Source organism: Chelon labrosus (assembly GCF_963514085.1).
Source record: "Chelon labrosus genome assembly, chromosome: 14".
In the NCBI taxonomy this organism is placed as follows: domain Eukaryota; kingdom Metazoa; phylum Chordata; class Actinopteri; order Mugiliformes; family Mugilidae; genus Chelon; species Chelon labrosus.
Genome location: NC_140347.1, coordinates 21,781,077 through 21,798,522, shown reverse-complemented (window position 1 = coordinate 21,798,522; position 17,446 = coordinate 21,781,077). Strand labels below are relative to the sequence as shown.

Below are 17,446 nucleotides of genomic sequence, written 5' to 3'. Positions count from 1 at the left end.
ATTATCTGTGCAAATGATGCCTTTAAGTACAGCTGAAACAGTTTGTCAATTAATCAAGTAATTTTAGTTAATTAAAAAAATCATAATCACAACTATTTTCATGTTGAACAAAAACATTAATGGATTAATTGATTAGTTAGTCGGCAGAAAATCATGTAGTAATGGTTTTCCTAATCAGATCATTTTTAAGTTTAAAGCAAAAGAAGAAAAAAAACTGCAGTCGTTTTCTCTGGCTCTGGCTTCCCTAGTAACCATCTGGTGCTTTTCTCTGTTTTATATCAACATCAAGGATGACTGTCATCAAGTTCAGGTCAGATGAAGCAAGACATTTGATGATTGTCGAGGACTGTAATGTAATAGATGTCCTTATGTAAAGACAGAGTGCAGAACTTTTTGGTTTTCCCCTACTGGCCGGAAGAGCAATTACACAAACATTATCGACACGTGTGTATGATGTATGCCTTCAGTCCCTCTGTGCCTGCCCTTGCCATTGATTGTTTTCTTTTTTACATTGTAGTCCTCCCTCAGCCTCCATGGATATATTTCATTCTCTCTGACTCTCTACTGGAGAGTTAATTCATAGAACCATAGACACATTAGTAACTTCCGTTCTTCCATTGCTATTAGTTACTAGATCTCCATTGCTACAGTTGCACCTGTCTTTAGCTCTGTCAAACAATCAATCAATAATACTTACCTGTCGCGCATTAGCTTAACTAGCATTGTGTGAACTTCTAGCAGGGGCTTGAATGAGACAAATTCCTGCACTTCACTTTTAGAAAAATAGTCGCAGCCAAGGCATTTTGTGGACAAAATGAATTAGCTGCAGCCCCGCATTGAGCTCAAAACAGACTGTATAAGTGTACAGGGTGATGGATTATCAGATGAACTTTGTATAAATGTATAAAACATTTTAAAAGCTTGTTTGTTTTGTGATTTTGTAGAATCGTATGCTATAAATACTGATTTAATTTGCGATTTTATGACAAAGTTCTAAGCAAGACAAATGTGCCCCTTAAAGGTTAAAACCTTCAGTATTAAGTTTCAGCGGCTGCCGCTCGGCACATAGCCTCAGACAGGCCGATCGCAGCGGTCGTTGGTAATTGAATGATTCGCAGCGGCCTTAACTCATTTATGACGCTTTCCCGCTCAATTTAACCTTGCCTTGCTCATCAATATTGCCCTGTTGGCCTCCTCGGATGGTCAGCGAACGCTCATCGAGCTGCTCCCGGGGTCCTATCCGATTGGGTTTTGGAGCGTGTTCCTGTGTTTTCCTTCTCTGCTTTGAAACCGTTTTGGGTGTTGCCCTCGACCTTGTTTAAAATCTGTGTCTCTCTCGCTCTCTCTCTCTCTCTCTCTTTTAGTTCCTCGTGGTGTGATCCAAAACGGCGCCCGTGTCAGGAGCCAGGCCCTCTTCCCTGTTATCAGACCCCTACCTGTCAGCCCTGTGGGGAGCAGAACCTCGGCCATAAGGTTGGTAAACTTTGCTCCCGTTGCCCTCAACCATATAATTAACGTCAGTCGGGGTTTCCCCTGCACAAACACGCTCCCTCGCCGACACACCTGCAGCCACATGCACGCATTCAGCAAACACACGTACGCAACGCGGACGCGGCACCGAAATTTTCCAGTCGTAGTTTACATAATTACAACTTTGTTGTGTTCAAAAGACGTTCACAGGCTCCCCGACGCGCAGAACATTTTATCCAGGTGTGTTTATATAACGGTGTCTCGCGCACACACAAACAGGTTTATTAGAGGGAGAGGCCTCATGATTCAAGGAACATTTAGAGCATGCTTGGACATGCACATTCATCACCGGAGCAAAGGAGTATGATGGCCCGCACCACATAATGAATTAAACATACCCAAAGGCTCACTAAAGGTATGCAGTGAATATTTGATCACTGTAAGAGTTGCATGTTTTTCTTATAAGATATTAATATGCTAACCCTCTCATTGCGAGGAAGAAAAATGTCTGGGGGACGGGGCCACGCTGCAGAAGCTCCTTTTGATTTATAGGTTGTCAGGATACCCCCCCCCCCCTGTCCTTTAATGCTTTACAGAGGAAAGTATCTCCTGACTAATAGAGCAAAATATGTGTTGCAGTGTGTACAGTGGACAGCGGTTAAATGGCCTCACTGCAGAATTGTCACTCTGTGGCGTTCTGACTTTTCAAGGTTCTTTATCTGCTGAGCAAGTTCCACGAGCGCAGGAAGAATGAGCACGGCTCAAAATGCACGGTGTCGTTTGAAAAATGCATAGGTGGCAATCTGAAAATGAGTCGGCTCGTTTCTACAGGGAAAGGCTGACTTTTTTCTTTTCCGTTTTTTTTTTTTTTTTTTTTTTTTTTTCCGGAGACAGGGTTTTAATCTGACCTGAGGAAAGTGCACAAAGCCCGGGGGGGCTATTTGAGGGTGATAGATTATCAGATGAACTTTTTTTTTTGCTTTCTCGCCAAATGCGGAGCAAACTGGAGCAGCTTCAGTGGAGTGAGTAGAGGCAGGCTGGCCACCTGGCTGGCAGTGTGACAGCAGGAGTAACAATATTCCCCACCCCTCTCTGTGTCCTTGCTTCATGCAGATCATCCCTGGGAGATTATCTGAGCCGAGGACAGGACAGCCCATCCCGCTACTCTCCACCTCCCTGCGGCGAGGACCTCCAGGACGATCACACTTACAGCACCGCCAAATCCCCCAGCAGGCTGTGCTCCTCCCAGGTCGCCGCCCCTTCCTCCCCGCTGGACGACGACGACATCATCGCCGTGGAGATCCAATCAGACGTCAAGCCCGAGCCCCGGGAGATCCCGCTGGATGCTCACATCGCCACCGCCGCCGCTACCTTCATTTCCCAGCAGCCCCTGCGCGGACAGAGACGGAGTTCGGGGGCGGGAGCAGGGACTCTGGCGGGGAGCAGTTTGCCCTGGACCAAAAACCGAGCAAGGGGCATTAGCGACACGCTGCCGCTGAAGAAGCGGCGCGCGGTGGAGAAGCCGCCGGAGAGCGACGACGAGGAGATGAAGGAGGCGGCGGGGTCGCTGCTCCACCTGGCAGGGGTCAGAGCCTGCCTCAACAACATCACAAACCGCACCGCCAAGGGCCAGAAGGAGCAGAAAGAGGCCCTGAGAAACTAAGACACACATAGAAGAAATACACAGTCATGCAAACACACACACACACACACACACACAGCACGCACACTTTAACACACAGACACATATACAACACACAAATAGGTCAACAGGTAACGTTACTACAGCATTAGTCTCAACGGACACTTGTCATCTCCCTCTATCTATCTGCAGGGCATTAGGTGAATCCTACTTATTTGTGGCAATATCAAAAATCCTATGTTTTCCTACATGTTCAGCAACACTAACATCAATGGGTATTTCTCATGTGTCTTTGTTGTTTTTGTTGTTTAAAAGGGGATGAAAGCCATAAAAAAAAATTAAAAAAATAGCATGTTTTGTCACTAATTTGGACAAGCTGAACGGGACAGAGCCGAGTCACACTGAGGAGCGTACAGTACAGTACAGGAAGAGAAGATGGCTGTTTGTCTTACCTGTTTGTTTCTATGTGAATCTGTAGCAATCTTGCAGTGATGCCAGCAACGGCGGCAGAGCCGACGAGACCCCGGTCCACACGAGGAGCCGCGCCGGGGGTGGGGGAGGGTTGGGTTGGGTTGGGTTAGGTTAGGTTGGGGTGAGGGTTCCTTCTCGGCCGCTCGCTGGCATCACTCTCCTACATCCACGAGCACAAATGTGAGACTGTGCCAAAGATAAGCGACCAGGTTGCTTCATGTAGCCGATACGACAGCTGACAAAAAAAAAGAAAAAAAAGAAAAGAAGGCATAGTAGTAAAGAGCTAAAGAGAGTGACCTTAAGTGTCAAAATAAATGTAAAACCCAATGTGATATATATTCATGCACTTAAGATTATTTTACGCCACTTATAATAAAAGCATCATGGGTAAAGACATGGTTTATTTCAAGAGCACTCATAGTATTTAAGAATAAATATATTAAAATGAAAAAAATGGTCATGTTATCACCATAGAGATGGATAGTGTGCCGGGTCTGAGGCAATATCTCCTTCATTTTGTTGTTGTTGTTGCATAATGTAAACGTCCCTAAAACCTCCCCCCTCCCCAGTACTTCTGTCCATAGACGTAGACACCTGGTATAGATACCATAGCTACCAGTAGCTGCCACTTCCTATTCATTTGACAATGTCAAAGAACTATATACATGAACTGTGGGTTTAGATTTCTGTTTGTGTCTGTTTACCCTCACTCTACCCTCATAAAGATATAAGCAATTTGTCCCGTGCGGACAACTCTGTAAAAAGGTTAGAAAATATTTTATTTTTTTCCTTTCTTAATTGAAGCAATTTGACCTGCAGGACTTTCTCAGTTATATTGCATGGGTGCTTGTAAATAAGATAAGAAGCAAATCTTTTTTATTCAAAGATCATGTAAGATAAACGATGTATTTAGCATGAAGCATGACTTATTTTCATATAAACCTTGATCCTAGAGGAAAGAAAAAAAGTTTTGCCACCAATTCTTATACCCGTGATTATATTGGAGGTTTTTTTGTTTCGTTTCCTCCTTCTTTTTTTTTTTTTTCTTTTTTTTTTTTTTTGAATCTTTTTATTTTGTTGTTTCGTTTTCTTCTGAGCGGGCTTTCAAAGACACGTCTTCAGGGAGGAACGTGGGAGATCACTCTGCAATTAGTCGCCCGAGGGTGCCACCTCCGGGCTTCGGGTTCAGGCTATGTAGGCCAGCTAAATCACCTTTTAGGGGTGGGCTTCCGTCTCTTTCTGCCTGTACAGTGATTTATTTTTTAAATTTTGTTGTTTTTTCTTTTCTTTTCTTTTCGTTTTGTTTTGTTTTCGGTGTTCAATGTTAACCCCGGTGTTATTTCAGAACACGTCTGTGGAGTGTGTGAGTTTGTGTGCCCAGGGACACACACCCTTTAACATTGTGCCTGCCTGCCTGCCTGCCCTCAGTACCTCTGTTGTCACGACAGAACGTTTACCTGTCTTTATTTATAACGATGTTGGTTTGATTTGATTTTTTTTTTTCTTTTCTCCAGTGTGTAAATGTACATGTGTCCTTACTTTCCATCGACATCGTTCAGTGTAAGTGTATGGAACCGGACTGGCATGGGAAAACTTTGTAGGTGTCCTGAAAGAACCTCATATCTCCAAAAAAAAAATGGCTACTTGGAAAGGAAAAAAGGAAAAAAAAGAACCTGGTAACTGACAAGTTTGTTTTGAAATTTCCATACAGTATTTTTAAATTATAGCACTCACTAGCCGTTGTGGATGTCAAGCTTGTCTCAAGGGCCCATTCTGGAGATTAGAGGTTTTTCTTTTTTTTTTACATTTTGCCACTTTGCAAAGTGAACGTCTCACTTGGGGTCATGAAACACTGACTTTGATTGGAAATCACAAGGGCAGTAGTGAGCTTTACCACTCTTTGCAGCCATGCCTATTTGGTATGCTTAAACAGGAATGCCTGAAAGTATTAATTCTCCCTCATCTGCAGAGATGCAGCGCATATATAAAAGCAGCGCAGGCTGCCGACAGCAGAGTCGAGCTAGATTTCGTGGAAGCCGAGTGGACGCTGAGCGCTTGTCAGCGAGCCAAGCTGGGGGAAACACATGCATGCCTCATCCACCGGTACAGTCTTTTTGCCACCTGTAGCATGCATCACCGGCTTTGCATTTTGTATGGTACCCATGCCGACATATGAAAATAGGCTAAAAGGAGACACTGTCAGTGTTCTTGTCGTGTGCCATCCGTCTCTCGTCTGATACCTGTCTGAGTGCCCCCGCGGCCCGGGTCAAGCACTCCGCTGTATTTGATGTAACAATCCACTGCTGTGGTGACTAATAACGTGTTCAGTGGGCAAGAAGCATGTTGGGGAGGAAATGCGTTGCTTTAGCAACCACCCTTTTTTTTTTTTCTCCTCTGACTCACTCGGTGACATGCAGGAGAGATGAACTCCTGACCTGTGAGTCCTGCAAAAATAGAGCGACGCATAAAATTTACCTGAGACATTTTAAAGCAAAGAAAATACATACTTCACTGCCTGAAACGCCCCCTAAAAACAAGTGTTTCTTTCAAACCTGCCAAACACAACTAAATGCTCGAAAAGAAATAGTTGCCAAGCCTTTTTATTTGTTGATATGTTCTACTACGCCTTTTTATCCTCTGTTTTGCTTTTCTCTCAGACAAAATAATCTACAGTACTGCCATCTTTTTTTTTTTTTTTCAGTGACTGCCTGAGCTGAGTATTGGAAAGCCATAGGTTAGAGATGTCAAAATGCAAAACTGTTATTGATCTGTGAGATGTGATGCAGAGTACGCCCAGGTGTTGTTTTTTTCTTTTTGTTTTTCTTTTTTCTTTTCAGTAAATGTTCAGTTTTTCTCCTTATTGTGCAATCATATTGCCAAAGAATGATTTCAAGACCTGTTTCATCACTACATGTAAATATCAACGTTGTCCAATACCGTGGCAAAAAATATATAAATGTCGTTTTATTTTGTTTTCCATTTTCTGAAAAACTACAATGATGTTTATGTGATGTATTGTCTTCCAGTTGGTTGCAATAATAAAAAAATACAAGTTGCAGAAGATTGATTTGGCTGTTATTTTTCATGGAAGGGGGACAGCTCCAGATTCATCTGCAGATGTGCAGTTGGTGTTTGCTGTGTGATCTGACGAAAGCACTATATGATTTTCTCTAATTTAACAATTACTAGAAAGCATACCAGCCGTTCTCACCCCTTTCTGTTACGCCACTTCAGCAGGCACCAGTAAACCCCATTTACTGGTAAAGTGCTGGCTTTGTGAGACTGGAGGCTCTTTAATTTGCTCTCAAGACTGACCCCAATCATTAACCTCACATACTCCCATCAACAAGGGTCTTATCATAACCATGCCTCTCCCACCAGTTAATTATTCATTTACTTCCTCTAATCATTTAAGTTCAATACTTCTGATTAAAGCCGGACTCGGCTCGCCCCTTAGGGAACGAAGTAAAAGAGTTAAGTGTACCAAAGAGTTCCTCAATGTCTTATCAATCTGAGTGGTGCCATTTTGGAGCCGTGTGGCAGTGGAAGCCCATTCATAATTGAAGCAGAGACCGGCTTAATCTTGAGCCAGTGCCTCCCTGTGCAGCACGCTCCCACCACAACACAACTGGAGCTAGCAGCTCCTCTGTTGCTATGCAACTACAGCAAAGAAGAGGGGGTGGGGTGGGGGGTTGAGGGAAAAAAAAGTGTGTATTCTCCAGATCTTTAGAGGGCATCATACCACTCAGTTACAGTGAGGCTCAAAGGTAGCAGCCAAGGCTTTATGTTTGGTCACGTCTTGTAGATTAAAAAGCACACAGGGCTCCTAACATATTTTTCATGTCACTTCTTTTTTTCCCCCCACCAAGAAAGAGGTTACAAGTGAATTTAAGAGAGTATCCTCGCCAGGGTCAGGGAGGCCTTTAATTTTCATCTGAGGGAAATAAATGAAATGAATTCACATGTTGTGCCGTTCCGTGTTAGAGGAGCCACGCTGAAGTGTTAGCTGGATTGATGCACGGAGAGCCGTGCGTTCTCCGGTCTATATCATCCATATCCACAGAATGACCAGCGAGGCAAGTTTCCATGGAGACAGAAGTGGAGGTAACGTTCCCTTGTCAGCTCTCATTTATTGCAAAGCTTTATTGTTTTTTGGAAATTTTCCCCCGACACCGAGGGCGGGTGTGTTTTAGACGGACAAGACGTATGGATGTCGCTCATGCAACACACCGCTTAAATCTCCCTTTACTGAAGAACATGTGAAATAGTTGCACGCTGTAGAAAGTCAATGGATTGTGTGTTTGTATGTGTGTGTGAGTGAGTGTGCCCTGGAATTGGGGAGAGCTTGTTTTCCTAGCACGTGGTGTGTTCACACTCTAGTGGTGAAGTCGTGTTACTACACGAAAAGTGATCATGAAATGAGGGTACACTGTCCCACATGGAAGCACATTTCCACGTGCAGTTAATGTTTAGTAAGTCAGGCATAGAGCTACACATGTACTCATGACAACTGAAGCAACATCTTGAGTATGCTTACAGATGAGCCAACGAAACCAATGAACGTAAACCATGTCAGCGCTATAAGGGTCGACAGAGTTCAGATTCTTTACAGGTTTAAACTACTGCATTAAAGGCGTTTCAGTTTGGGCTGTTACACTCATGTAGAATGAAACTAAACAGAATTAGAAAGAAAAAAACACATAAAGAAAGAAAGAAAGAAAGAAAGAAGAGATAATTTAATAATTAATTATAATACCAAAAAATAGAAAGAGAAAATAAAAAAGAACAGCCCCTTTAATAATTAATTTAAACAGAAAAAATGGAATGAGAAAAAAAACATATTGCGTAAAAAAGAAAGAAAGTGCTCATTTTATAATTTATTAAAATAGCCCAAAAAATGACAAAAAAAAATAGTGAAAAATGAACTAAATAAACAAAGAAAGAGTTCATTTAATAATTAAACAGTTTTTTAATCAATTGTCCAACGTGAACATTATTATATTATATTATATTATATTATATTATATTATATTATATTATATTCTAGTGCCTGGACATGTCCTGGAACGCTTGAACTCAGTAAACAAGATCACAGCGTATTAGTATGCTAATGCGATCAATCCATATTTATTTACCGCTAAGCACCATTGGACTCCATTTCCCAGCAGCACTAGCTGAAACGATTGGTCATCATAATCCTCACGAAATCTCGCGCAATCTGACAGTTGACCCTGCCCTATGTCTCGCGCACTCGCAGCTCCATCGCTCAGTATATAAAGCAGGACAACGACGGAAGGAGGACGGCTGGGGAGTCGCAGCCCGGGATTGTAAATAAGACCGCTAAAACTGTGTTTTATTTACAAAAGTAATGCCGGCTGTTTTAAAATATCGTTCCCAGTTGTTTTAATTTGTTTTCCGTAATTTTTGGCTCTGTTTCTCGCCTATTTCGCCTACGCGTATAATGGCGAGCTCGGCTAACTCGAACTCAGTGGTAAGGATCAATCTCTAAGGACTGTCAGCGGGGAAAATGGGGGTAAAGTTACTGGAAAGCTGTCGACGAGCTGGTTTTATTCATTGCAGTAAAATGAATCTGCTTTAGCAAACACTTAACTGTTATATCCACTAAAAAAAAATATTTAAATTCAGTCAGTCGGCCATTATAAGCAGTTCTCGAAACTAGATGGTAGTTTCATATTATACCATCTTACAGTAGTGACGGCTTGCTTTGGAGGAGCAGTATGTTGTTAAATATCTGAAAATAATGCAGATGCAGTACAGGTTTAGTGGTGAAAATGCCGTTTTTAAGTTGCAAGTTGGCTGGTTTTCAGGTTGAAGCTTTCTCTAGTTGTCGTTGAGGTCAGTTGATTCATCACAGCGTCTTCTGAAATTATGTGTATGGCTAAATTAATTTTAATACATGGATATTTTGGATGCTTGTGTGGCTGTATCAGTTAAGACTCGTTGCTTGTGTTTGTTACGAGAGGATACATGGCAAATTTGAGCTAAATGGATTTTTTTGTGGAATACAGACGTACGCAAAGCACATTGTCATCATCCACAGCGAGGGAATTACGCTTATTTTATTCTTTAATATTAAAGTCTCCTTTTATAAGCGAAAGTCGTCAACGCTCAGTCAACTGCCTCATCATTGTCCACCATTCCACGACCAGAAGGCAGGGAAGCCGTCCCAAGCCACCTCTTCTTTTTTTTTTTTACCCATATCATATCAAATTTGTCCTGCTCCCTGCCGACAAAGCCAAAAGGTTTAACCAAAGCCGAGTACTCATAAGCTATTACACCGAAAAAGCAAAAAAAAATCATTTACATTCCGCCACATAACGTGTAAAAGGCTGTCGGGCGCGCAGTTTGCCGCTCCGTAAAATGGCTTCCACGTCTCCCCTCTCTCTTTCTCTCGGTTCTGGCCCTCCTCCTTTCCGCTGCCTGGTTTTATACAGCCATATTGGCTCTCTAATATAGACTGCCCGGGATGGGAAGGTGCTACTCGACGCTACGTCACCGGCTCTACATATAAACACCAGACTGTGCTTTAAATAGTGGAGGAGCAGACGGGCCGAGGGGGAGGGAAGGAGAGACCGAGGTCTGTGCTGCGGACATCAGGGCAGTGCAGGGAGCGCAGTGCGGTGGCCTGCACGCGTGTCTGTGTGTCGCCTTTAGGTTTACGTTGTCGCGCTGTCTTCTGCTGCTGCTGGAGTGTGTGTGCTCGTCGGCCCTTTAAACGCAACGCGTTTCTCCCTGGAAGTCCACGGATGTCACGCAGTGTCCCGAGAGACGTCGTGACAGAAGGACATACAGAGCTAGTTCATATGGATTAGCACAACACGCAGCAGCCAAAGCTCAGGGATTACACTGCAGTGGAGCAGCTCTAGAGTGGTGCTGCTGCTTATAAACAACAATGCACTAGATGGGACCATGTTACACCAATTAATGGCCTCTTGTCAGTCAAAAATCTAATTTATGTATTGCATAGCATGGCATGTTGCATATGTATTGCTGTTATGGCAGATGGGAGGTACTTTGTCTACCTATTAAATCCATTTTTGTGAATGCCAAATCCATGCATTTTTATGCAACAGTATGTCCCAGTTTGTCTTTTTGAAAAAATTCAAAGCACTAAATGCACTAAAGAATTTTTATTTTTTTTGCTTCCTTGTAGCCTAAACTATACAAGTCTGTGATTGAGGATGTGATCAACGAGGTGCGGGAGCTGTTCCTGGATGAGGGGGTGGATGAGCAAGTTCTTCTGGAGCTCAAAACGGTAACCCCCTTTACCGATATTGATCCCACGTGGAGTGACAAATGGGGAAATATCACCACGATGTAATTCACGTTGCAGTTTAGTGTATTTGAGGAAGTGGATGCTTTCAAATAGCTACTCATGTCATCCATGCTACAAATTAAACATGTAGTCTAATAAAAGTATGCAACGCATTCCAAGTACCTGCTGATTGCGCCGTGCTCCTCTCTGAGACAGCCATCTAACAAATTATGTGTTTGTGACCCCCGTCTTTCATGCGACGCCGCAGCTATGGGAGAACAAGCTGTTGCAGTCCAAGGCAGTGGAGGGCTTCCATACTGAGGAGCAGGCCCTGCAGGCCGCTCAGCAGCAGCAGCAGCAGCAGCAGCAGCAGCAACTGCAGCAGGTGCAACAGGTCCAACAAGTCCAGCAGGTGACCCAGCCACAACAGGCCCAGCAAGTCATCCTGCCCCCCCAGCAGCAGCAAGGTGGGTCGGCACTGGCATGCAGTGTTGGAAACAATTTTCAACAAATGTAGACAATGAGCATCTGGAAACGCCTTTTTTTAATGCCTAAATGAGCGATCTAAACATTTTCATTAGAATCCCTTCTTGAATCTTGGTATTGCTTCAACATGTTAGCTTATTGTGCTCAGTTTGAGATTTTAAGAGACTAATAAGTATTTGCAGATTTTGTTTATAATTTCTTGCTTAGTTGAATTTTCACTTCACGGGATGCTATGAGCTGTTTCTGGGATGTTCAGTATTATGGTTTGACTTGAATGTGATTCTCTTCACAGCTCCCCAGCAGCAAGTCATTGTACAGGATTCAAAGATTCTACAGCACATGAGTGCTACGGGGATGGTGAGTAGAGTATGTACCAATCAAATTTATATTATACTATTATTATTATTTGGTGCTTTGTGCTCATGATAAACAGTTTGGAGCAGTACTTGTCTTTTCCTCGAAACAAGAAGTGGCACTAAGCTTTAACCAGTCATATGACATTGACACGGTACAGTTGTGGGTGTGCAGGAATTAGAATAAGCTCACCTGATCTACCAGCACACACAGCAATGATCAGGGATAAGTGCTGCGTGTCTTTGTGCTTTTAAACGTTGCATACCTGTCTTATTTTGTCTCAGAGACTTCAAGGCAGCCTGCTAGTTTGCGTTTTTTTATTGCAACAAAGGCAAACATTTAGAACTGTTGAACATTTTTATGTGGATATAGAGTAATCAGCTAAAAAGATGATGGCAGTGGATCTCAACGTATCTCTGCCAGCTTTTTCTTCAGAGCGGAATGAGTATTTTAGTAAGAGACAGAGTCAGAGGGACATGGACGGCTAGAGAATAGAGAAGAAAGACCTTGTGAGAGTAGTTTGGTGGTTTAGAGAGAGAGAGAGGTGTATGGAGATGAAGCCTGCAGTAGTACACCATCTAACATGCTCATGCTGTGTATCATACACACTGCTAACACACCTTTCCTTCATCAGTTGTATTTTCACACAATGAACCCTTTCCTTCCTTTTGTACTTCCTTCTCTCTTCAACACTTTTGTTCCACATGTCATCTGTTATTGTCGAGGCTTACATCTGTGCTGATTTTAATTTCTTCCTTAATCCTCAAACACCACTGTCAAGCTTCACTTGCAAATATCTCATCTTTCACCAAGAAGCCTGGCAGATAAAATAAGTGGGTTCAAATAGATAAATGCTGCTTTTATCGCAGCCAAGGGAATATGACTATTAGTACTTTAGCTGTGAACAGATTTTAATATTTAAGCAAGGATGCATAAATTGTCTGTACAGAGGCTGGTTCTTACTAACAAACAGCAGCAAACACACCAATGGGCCACCATCCAACCACAATAGAATCCCAAAACACATTATAACATAACACAGTGAGGTATATCATTACCAGAATTCAGTGTGTCTCCCTGTCTTGTTTCGATCACTGATGTGCTGTATGTGTGTTCTCCTTTTCTCCTCTAGAGTGCAGCAGCTACCGCAGCAACCCTTGCTTTGCCCGCAGGAGTCACCCCATACCAACAGCTCATCACCAGCCAAGGTAACACACACACAAGTTTATCTCTGCATCACACTTGAGGACTTGTTGATTATGTAGATACTATTTACTGCTCTAAGTTCCCCTGCCTTTAGAAACAAACCATTCATATTGTAATCATCCTCTTTTTTGTGATGTCTTAGGTCAGATCCTGCAGGTGGTCCGTGCTGCCAATGGCGCTCAGTACATCATCCAACAGCCCCAGCAGCAGATCCTCCTGCAGCAGCAGATGCAGCCTGGTGGTGTACAAGCACCAGTCATACAGCAGGTATGGGCCATCACACAGAATGTCAAACCTTTAAAAATTAAATACAAGTGGACTGGAAGACGGCTCCACAGCTGCATGTATCTAATGTCTTCGCTAAATTATTTGTGACTTCTTCAGCAAGTTGACAGCAGTTCAGATGTAGCACAACCTTCTACATTTAGAAGATATCATTTCCTCTAAAAACAAATTAAGAATATCAATCTGAGAGCTTACATTAAATGTGGACTTTCTCTGTTTAATACCTTTCCAGGTTCTGGCTCCTCTGCAGGGAGGCCTGCCCCAGCAAACGGGAGTCATCATACAGCCGCAACAGATTGTCATAGCTCCGGGAAACAAAGTCCAAGGCAATACACAGGTCAGAACTTCTGCTCCTTCTCTCATACCTTACCTTCTCCTATATTGTTTTTTTCCTACACAGTTTTTAACAGCCTTTTATCTCCTATGTTATGTTCCTGTGTGTGCTAGTCTTGGATTCCAAGAATTTTCTGGTGTGTTGGACTGAAGTCCTTGTTTTCCTCCCGGTTCCTTTCCCCATCAGGTGATGCAGGCAACAGCTATGGCACCACAGCCTGGCCAGGCAGCAACAGCAGCTCAGGTCCAGCAGGTTCAGCAGGCCCAAGGTGCCGCTGCACAACAGGCCCAACCACAGCCCCAGGTCCAGCAACAGGCTCAACCCCAAGCTCAGCCTCAGACACAACAGCCTCCTATGATGTTGCAGGTAGACGGAACCGGAGACACCTCCTCAGAAGAGGACGAGGATGAGGAGGAGGAGTATGATGAAGATGACGAGGAGGAAAAAGACAAGGATGGTGGAGAGGATGGGCAGGTTGAAGAGGTGAGCGTTAGTTTTGCATAAACCAGAAGCCTGAGGCAGTCTTATCTACCTCGATAAGAACATTAAACAACTTGCATTAAACTGTCGGTTTCGGTTTCCTCATCAGGAGCCACTGAACAGTGGGGATGATGTGAGCGATGAAGAGGACCAGGAGCTGTTTGATACAGAGAATGTAGTGGTGTGCCAGTATGACAAGGTAGGAAATGGTTTATTCTGTGATGGCATACAGTGCAGCAAAACCAACCTATGTGTTTAAATACAGAACGGCTTGTATCAGACTAGATAAAGACGTGGAATACATCAACGTGTTCATCCTCAGTTATGGCACCTCCTGCTACCAGGGGTGCTGAAAATAAGACTTAAGGCCCATTTAGATTACTGCAGGAGATACACGCTGCAACCTACGCACATAGCCAACGCCAGTGTGAGCCATTTATACTTGTGCGCTCGTCAGTCTGGCTCGCTCTGTAAAACGCCACCCAAACTCTAGTCGGCACTGTGTCTTTTTTTGCCAGTCAGCTTAATTTTTGTTTCCACTTCCTGATTCATTTTCAACAATTGCGACTGAAACCTTCACTGAAATTTCGCCCAAGACGAGTCGTACAAATGTTTGTATCTCCAAGCCTCCTCGGTTAACCTTTCTTCGATGCGTTTCATCTTTATTGATACAAAACCATCGATTCGAAAATTGTGGAGATGGAGAAGCAGCCGGAAATACTAATACCAATACTACCAAACGGACCAATCACGGCTCTGGTGCTGCGGCGCATAGTTATATTTCTGGGGAGGTGCGGGTCAGCTACGGCGCTAGGGTTTGTTCAGAGTCTGTGTAGGCTTTGTGCTGTCGCCGTAGCTACAGTGTGAAAGTGATGCAGAAGTCTAAACCGCCTAAGGCCACAATGGTCTACCACAGCAGCACAACTGCTATACATGAGCACATCAACAGAAAGCATGTAGGGATTTTCTGACCTCAGAATGACAAAACAGCATACCTGAACTATAAACAGTACCTGAACTATAAACAGTACCTGAACTATAACAGTGAGTCTGGTCTGAGTCATAGTTGTTGGTCAGTACCAGCGAATCCATTGTTGTGTTTCAGACAAAAACTCAGTGAGGACTCCCGGCACAAAACGCTGTTGGCAACACTGCTGTCCAGTGTATTTGCAAGTTGTAAGCAGTTTTTTTAATGCACATATATACCCATAAAACTAAGTAGATTTCCCAAAGGTAAAGTTTTTATTCATATAACTTGAACGATTAGTGGCAGAACAGTGAGATGCAAGCCAACAAGCCTCAAGGGATAGAATATTTGTTGTTGCTTGACAAACTGTCAGCTGTTCCATGTCCTCACAGATGTATCCCTGTCATTGGCCTCCAATGAGTCTACCAATCGTTGCATTACCAGATAATCAGGGTCGAACCACGGCACCTGACAAGGTCCGAACCGGATTTCTATTCACAATTTTTTGGAGAGGAGATAGATCGACGCAAAACCAGCATAAAGGACAGACCAATGTCTTTCAAACTTGTTTTCATGGCAGCTTCCATCTCAGTTGAGATCAAATAGGCATTTCACAATCCTTCATTGTACCGTTACCGTTGGATATTAGCACTGTTTCTGTTTCATGCCTTGAGCTCAGTCTTTGATTGCCAGTATCGTGTGGCAGTAGGTGTATTACAGCACTATTTGATGCTAATTCACTGTGAACAAAGGTCAACACTGGTTAATATCACAGTGTACTGTGTGTGTCTGACTGAGTCGTCTGTGTGCATGGACCGAAGACATTGGAGACTGTGTCCACTGTAAGCTGAAACGATGTCCATCTGTCCTTGACGCCCACAACATTCATTTCCTTCTCTCAACTCCCCAGATCCACAGGAGTAAGAACAAATGGAAATTCCACCTGAAGGACGGAATCATGAATCTGAACGGGAGAGACTATGTCTTCTCCAAAGCCATCGGTGATGCAGAGTGGTGAAGTAGTAAAAACAAACAGACAAAGCAACAGGAGCAGGAACTCTAACTCCTTCTGTCCAGTTAACAGACACTTCAGCATCCTTCCATATCCTGTGACTGGATTCATTCAGGAAACGACTTCTGAGTCTTTGAGAACTCTGACAAACCCAAAGGACTGTGAGGTACTGTAAAACCTGGGTGTCATCAAAAACACTCGACTAGCCTTGCGGGATGAGAAACCTACAGGGGGAGGGAAATCCCATGAACAGAGCATTGTTTCTTTTTTTGTTTCTTTTTTTTTTTTTTTTCTTCTTCCAGGCTTCTCTGCCCTTTTCCTGAGAGAATTCGCGTACTTCAGAAAGTAAGCATTTCACATCACACAGGTGTAGTGGACCAGGCGACCTAACCTGCTCTGCCACAGGAGGTCAGAGCTCATTCATTGTAACACCATAGATGAGAAACACCTTTTGTAATGCACTGTAGTCGGTTGACTGGATTGACTCGTGTCTACATTTAAGTCCAAACTTAGTGCCACCAGTCAAGATTGCTGCCTTTAGAATGACCAGAATCACCTTTTGGCTTCTAATATTTGTTCATAATTCTGTCTCAATTCATGTTTTTGAAAATGGTGCTCCAGAGCGTTTTATGTAGTTTAACTATTGTTGTTTTAAACTTTTTTTTTTTTTTTTTTAAAAACGATGAAGGGTTAAGAACCAGAAGGAAAGATTACATTCATCTTAAAATGACTTATAGTTGGCATTTTTTTAATCTAAGCAGTGCTGAATCCAAAAATACTGTTATTTTTTTCGCTGGCTTCTCTGGAGTTTCATTCCATCTTTATCCTAAAACACACAAAAAAGTCAATGAGTATATTTAGGAATTGTACAAAACGTTTGTCCTGTTGGTGTATCTCCTTTGCCCTTACTTTAGTTCCCTGCAGCCGTCTGAAATTTTGCACTGTCAATTTATCAATGTGTTGTGAAGTCGGTCAGTCCAGTTAATCAATAGCCACAGCGTTCTCTGTTCTGTCCGTGTGTGCGAGTGTTTCACCGCTTTCTCTGGAAATGTATTAGTTAATTTCTCTTGCACACCCTGTAATCGCAAAACGTCAGTTAAAGCAGTGAGGGCAGTGGCGTTTTTTTTTTTTTGTTTTGTTTTCTTTTCTCCCCTATTTATTCCTGAAAGTTCATCAAATGTTCTATTTTTTTTGAAAGGTTGGAAAGCCGCACCAGACTGTGCTCTTATAATCTTATAAGTGTTCCTTTTTTTTCTGTTGGCTGGACAAAAGCTAAGTAACGCTGTGTTTCAAATCATTTTGTCCACCATGTGTTCTCCTGTGCTTTCATTTTATTCATGACTTTTAAAATGAGAATATTTTCTATCGGAGTGAGTTTAACTCGGGGGGCCTGTGTGTTTCTCTGCAGTTTGTTTTTAGTGCCCCTGTTGCAGCAATTTGAAATAAAGTATACGTGTTTTTGA

General features: G+C 43.0%; 2 protein-coding genes across 3 annotated transcripts in view; both read left to right on the top strand.

Annotated features, from left to right (window-relative positions):
• Positions 1-3,667, top strand: part of ches1 (checkpoint suppressor 1) — a 59,944-nt gene extending 56,277 nt beyond the window's left edge. Inside the window, exons 5-6 of the mRNA XM_084560104.1 lie at positions 1,365-1,473; positions 2,584-3,667. Of these exons, the coding sequence (XP_084416230.1) occupies positions 1,365-1,473; positions 2,584-3,133 (659 nt within the window). The 3' untranslated portion in view covers positions 3,134-3,667. The remainder of the gene's footprint in view (positions 1-1,364; positions 1,474-2,583) is intronic.
• Positions 3,668-8,873: 5,206 nt separating this feature from the next.
• Positions 8,874-17,446, top strand: gtf2a1 (general transcription factor IIA, 1). 2 transcript variants are annotated; one of them, XM_084560230.1, is made up of 10 exons: positions 8,874-9,074; positions 10,758-10,859; positions 11,128-11,326; positions 11,638-11,702; positions 12,832-12,907; positions 13,048-13,172; positions 13,423-13,527; positions 13,711-14,007; positions 14,114-14,203; positions 15,882-17,446. In XM_084560230.1, the coding sequence occupies exons 1-10, from the start codon at positions 9,045-9,047 to the stop codon at positions 15,987-15,989; spliced, it is 1,197 nt and encodes a 398-aa protein (XP_084416356.1). In that variant the 5' UTR covers positions 8,874-9,044; the 3' UTR covers positions 15,990-17,446. The 2 variants fall into 2 exon arrangements, with proteins under 2 accessions (XP_084416356.1, XP_084416355.1); XM_084560229.1 differs by having other exon boundaries at positions 11,638-11,711.

Coding starts and splice junctions, on each gene's coding strand:
- gtf2a1 (XM_084560229.1), top strand. CDS start 9,045: ATGGCGAGCTCGGCTAACTCGAACTCAGTG. Junction 10,860..11,127: donor TTCTTCTGGAGCTCAAAACG/GTAACCCCCTTT, acceptor GCGACGCCGCAG/CTATGGGAGAACAAGCTGTT. Junction 13,528..13,710: donor AAGTCCAAGGCAATACACAG/GTCAGAACTTCT, acceptor TTTCCCCATCAG/GTGATGCAGGCAACAGCTAT.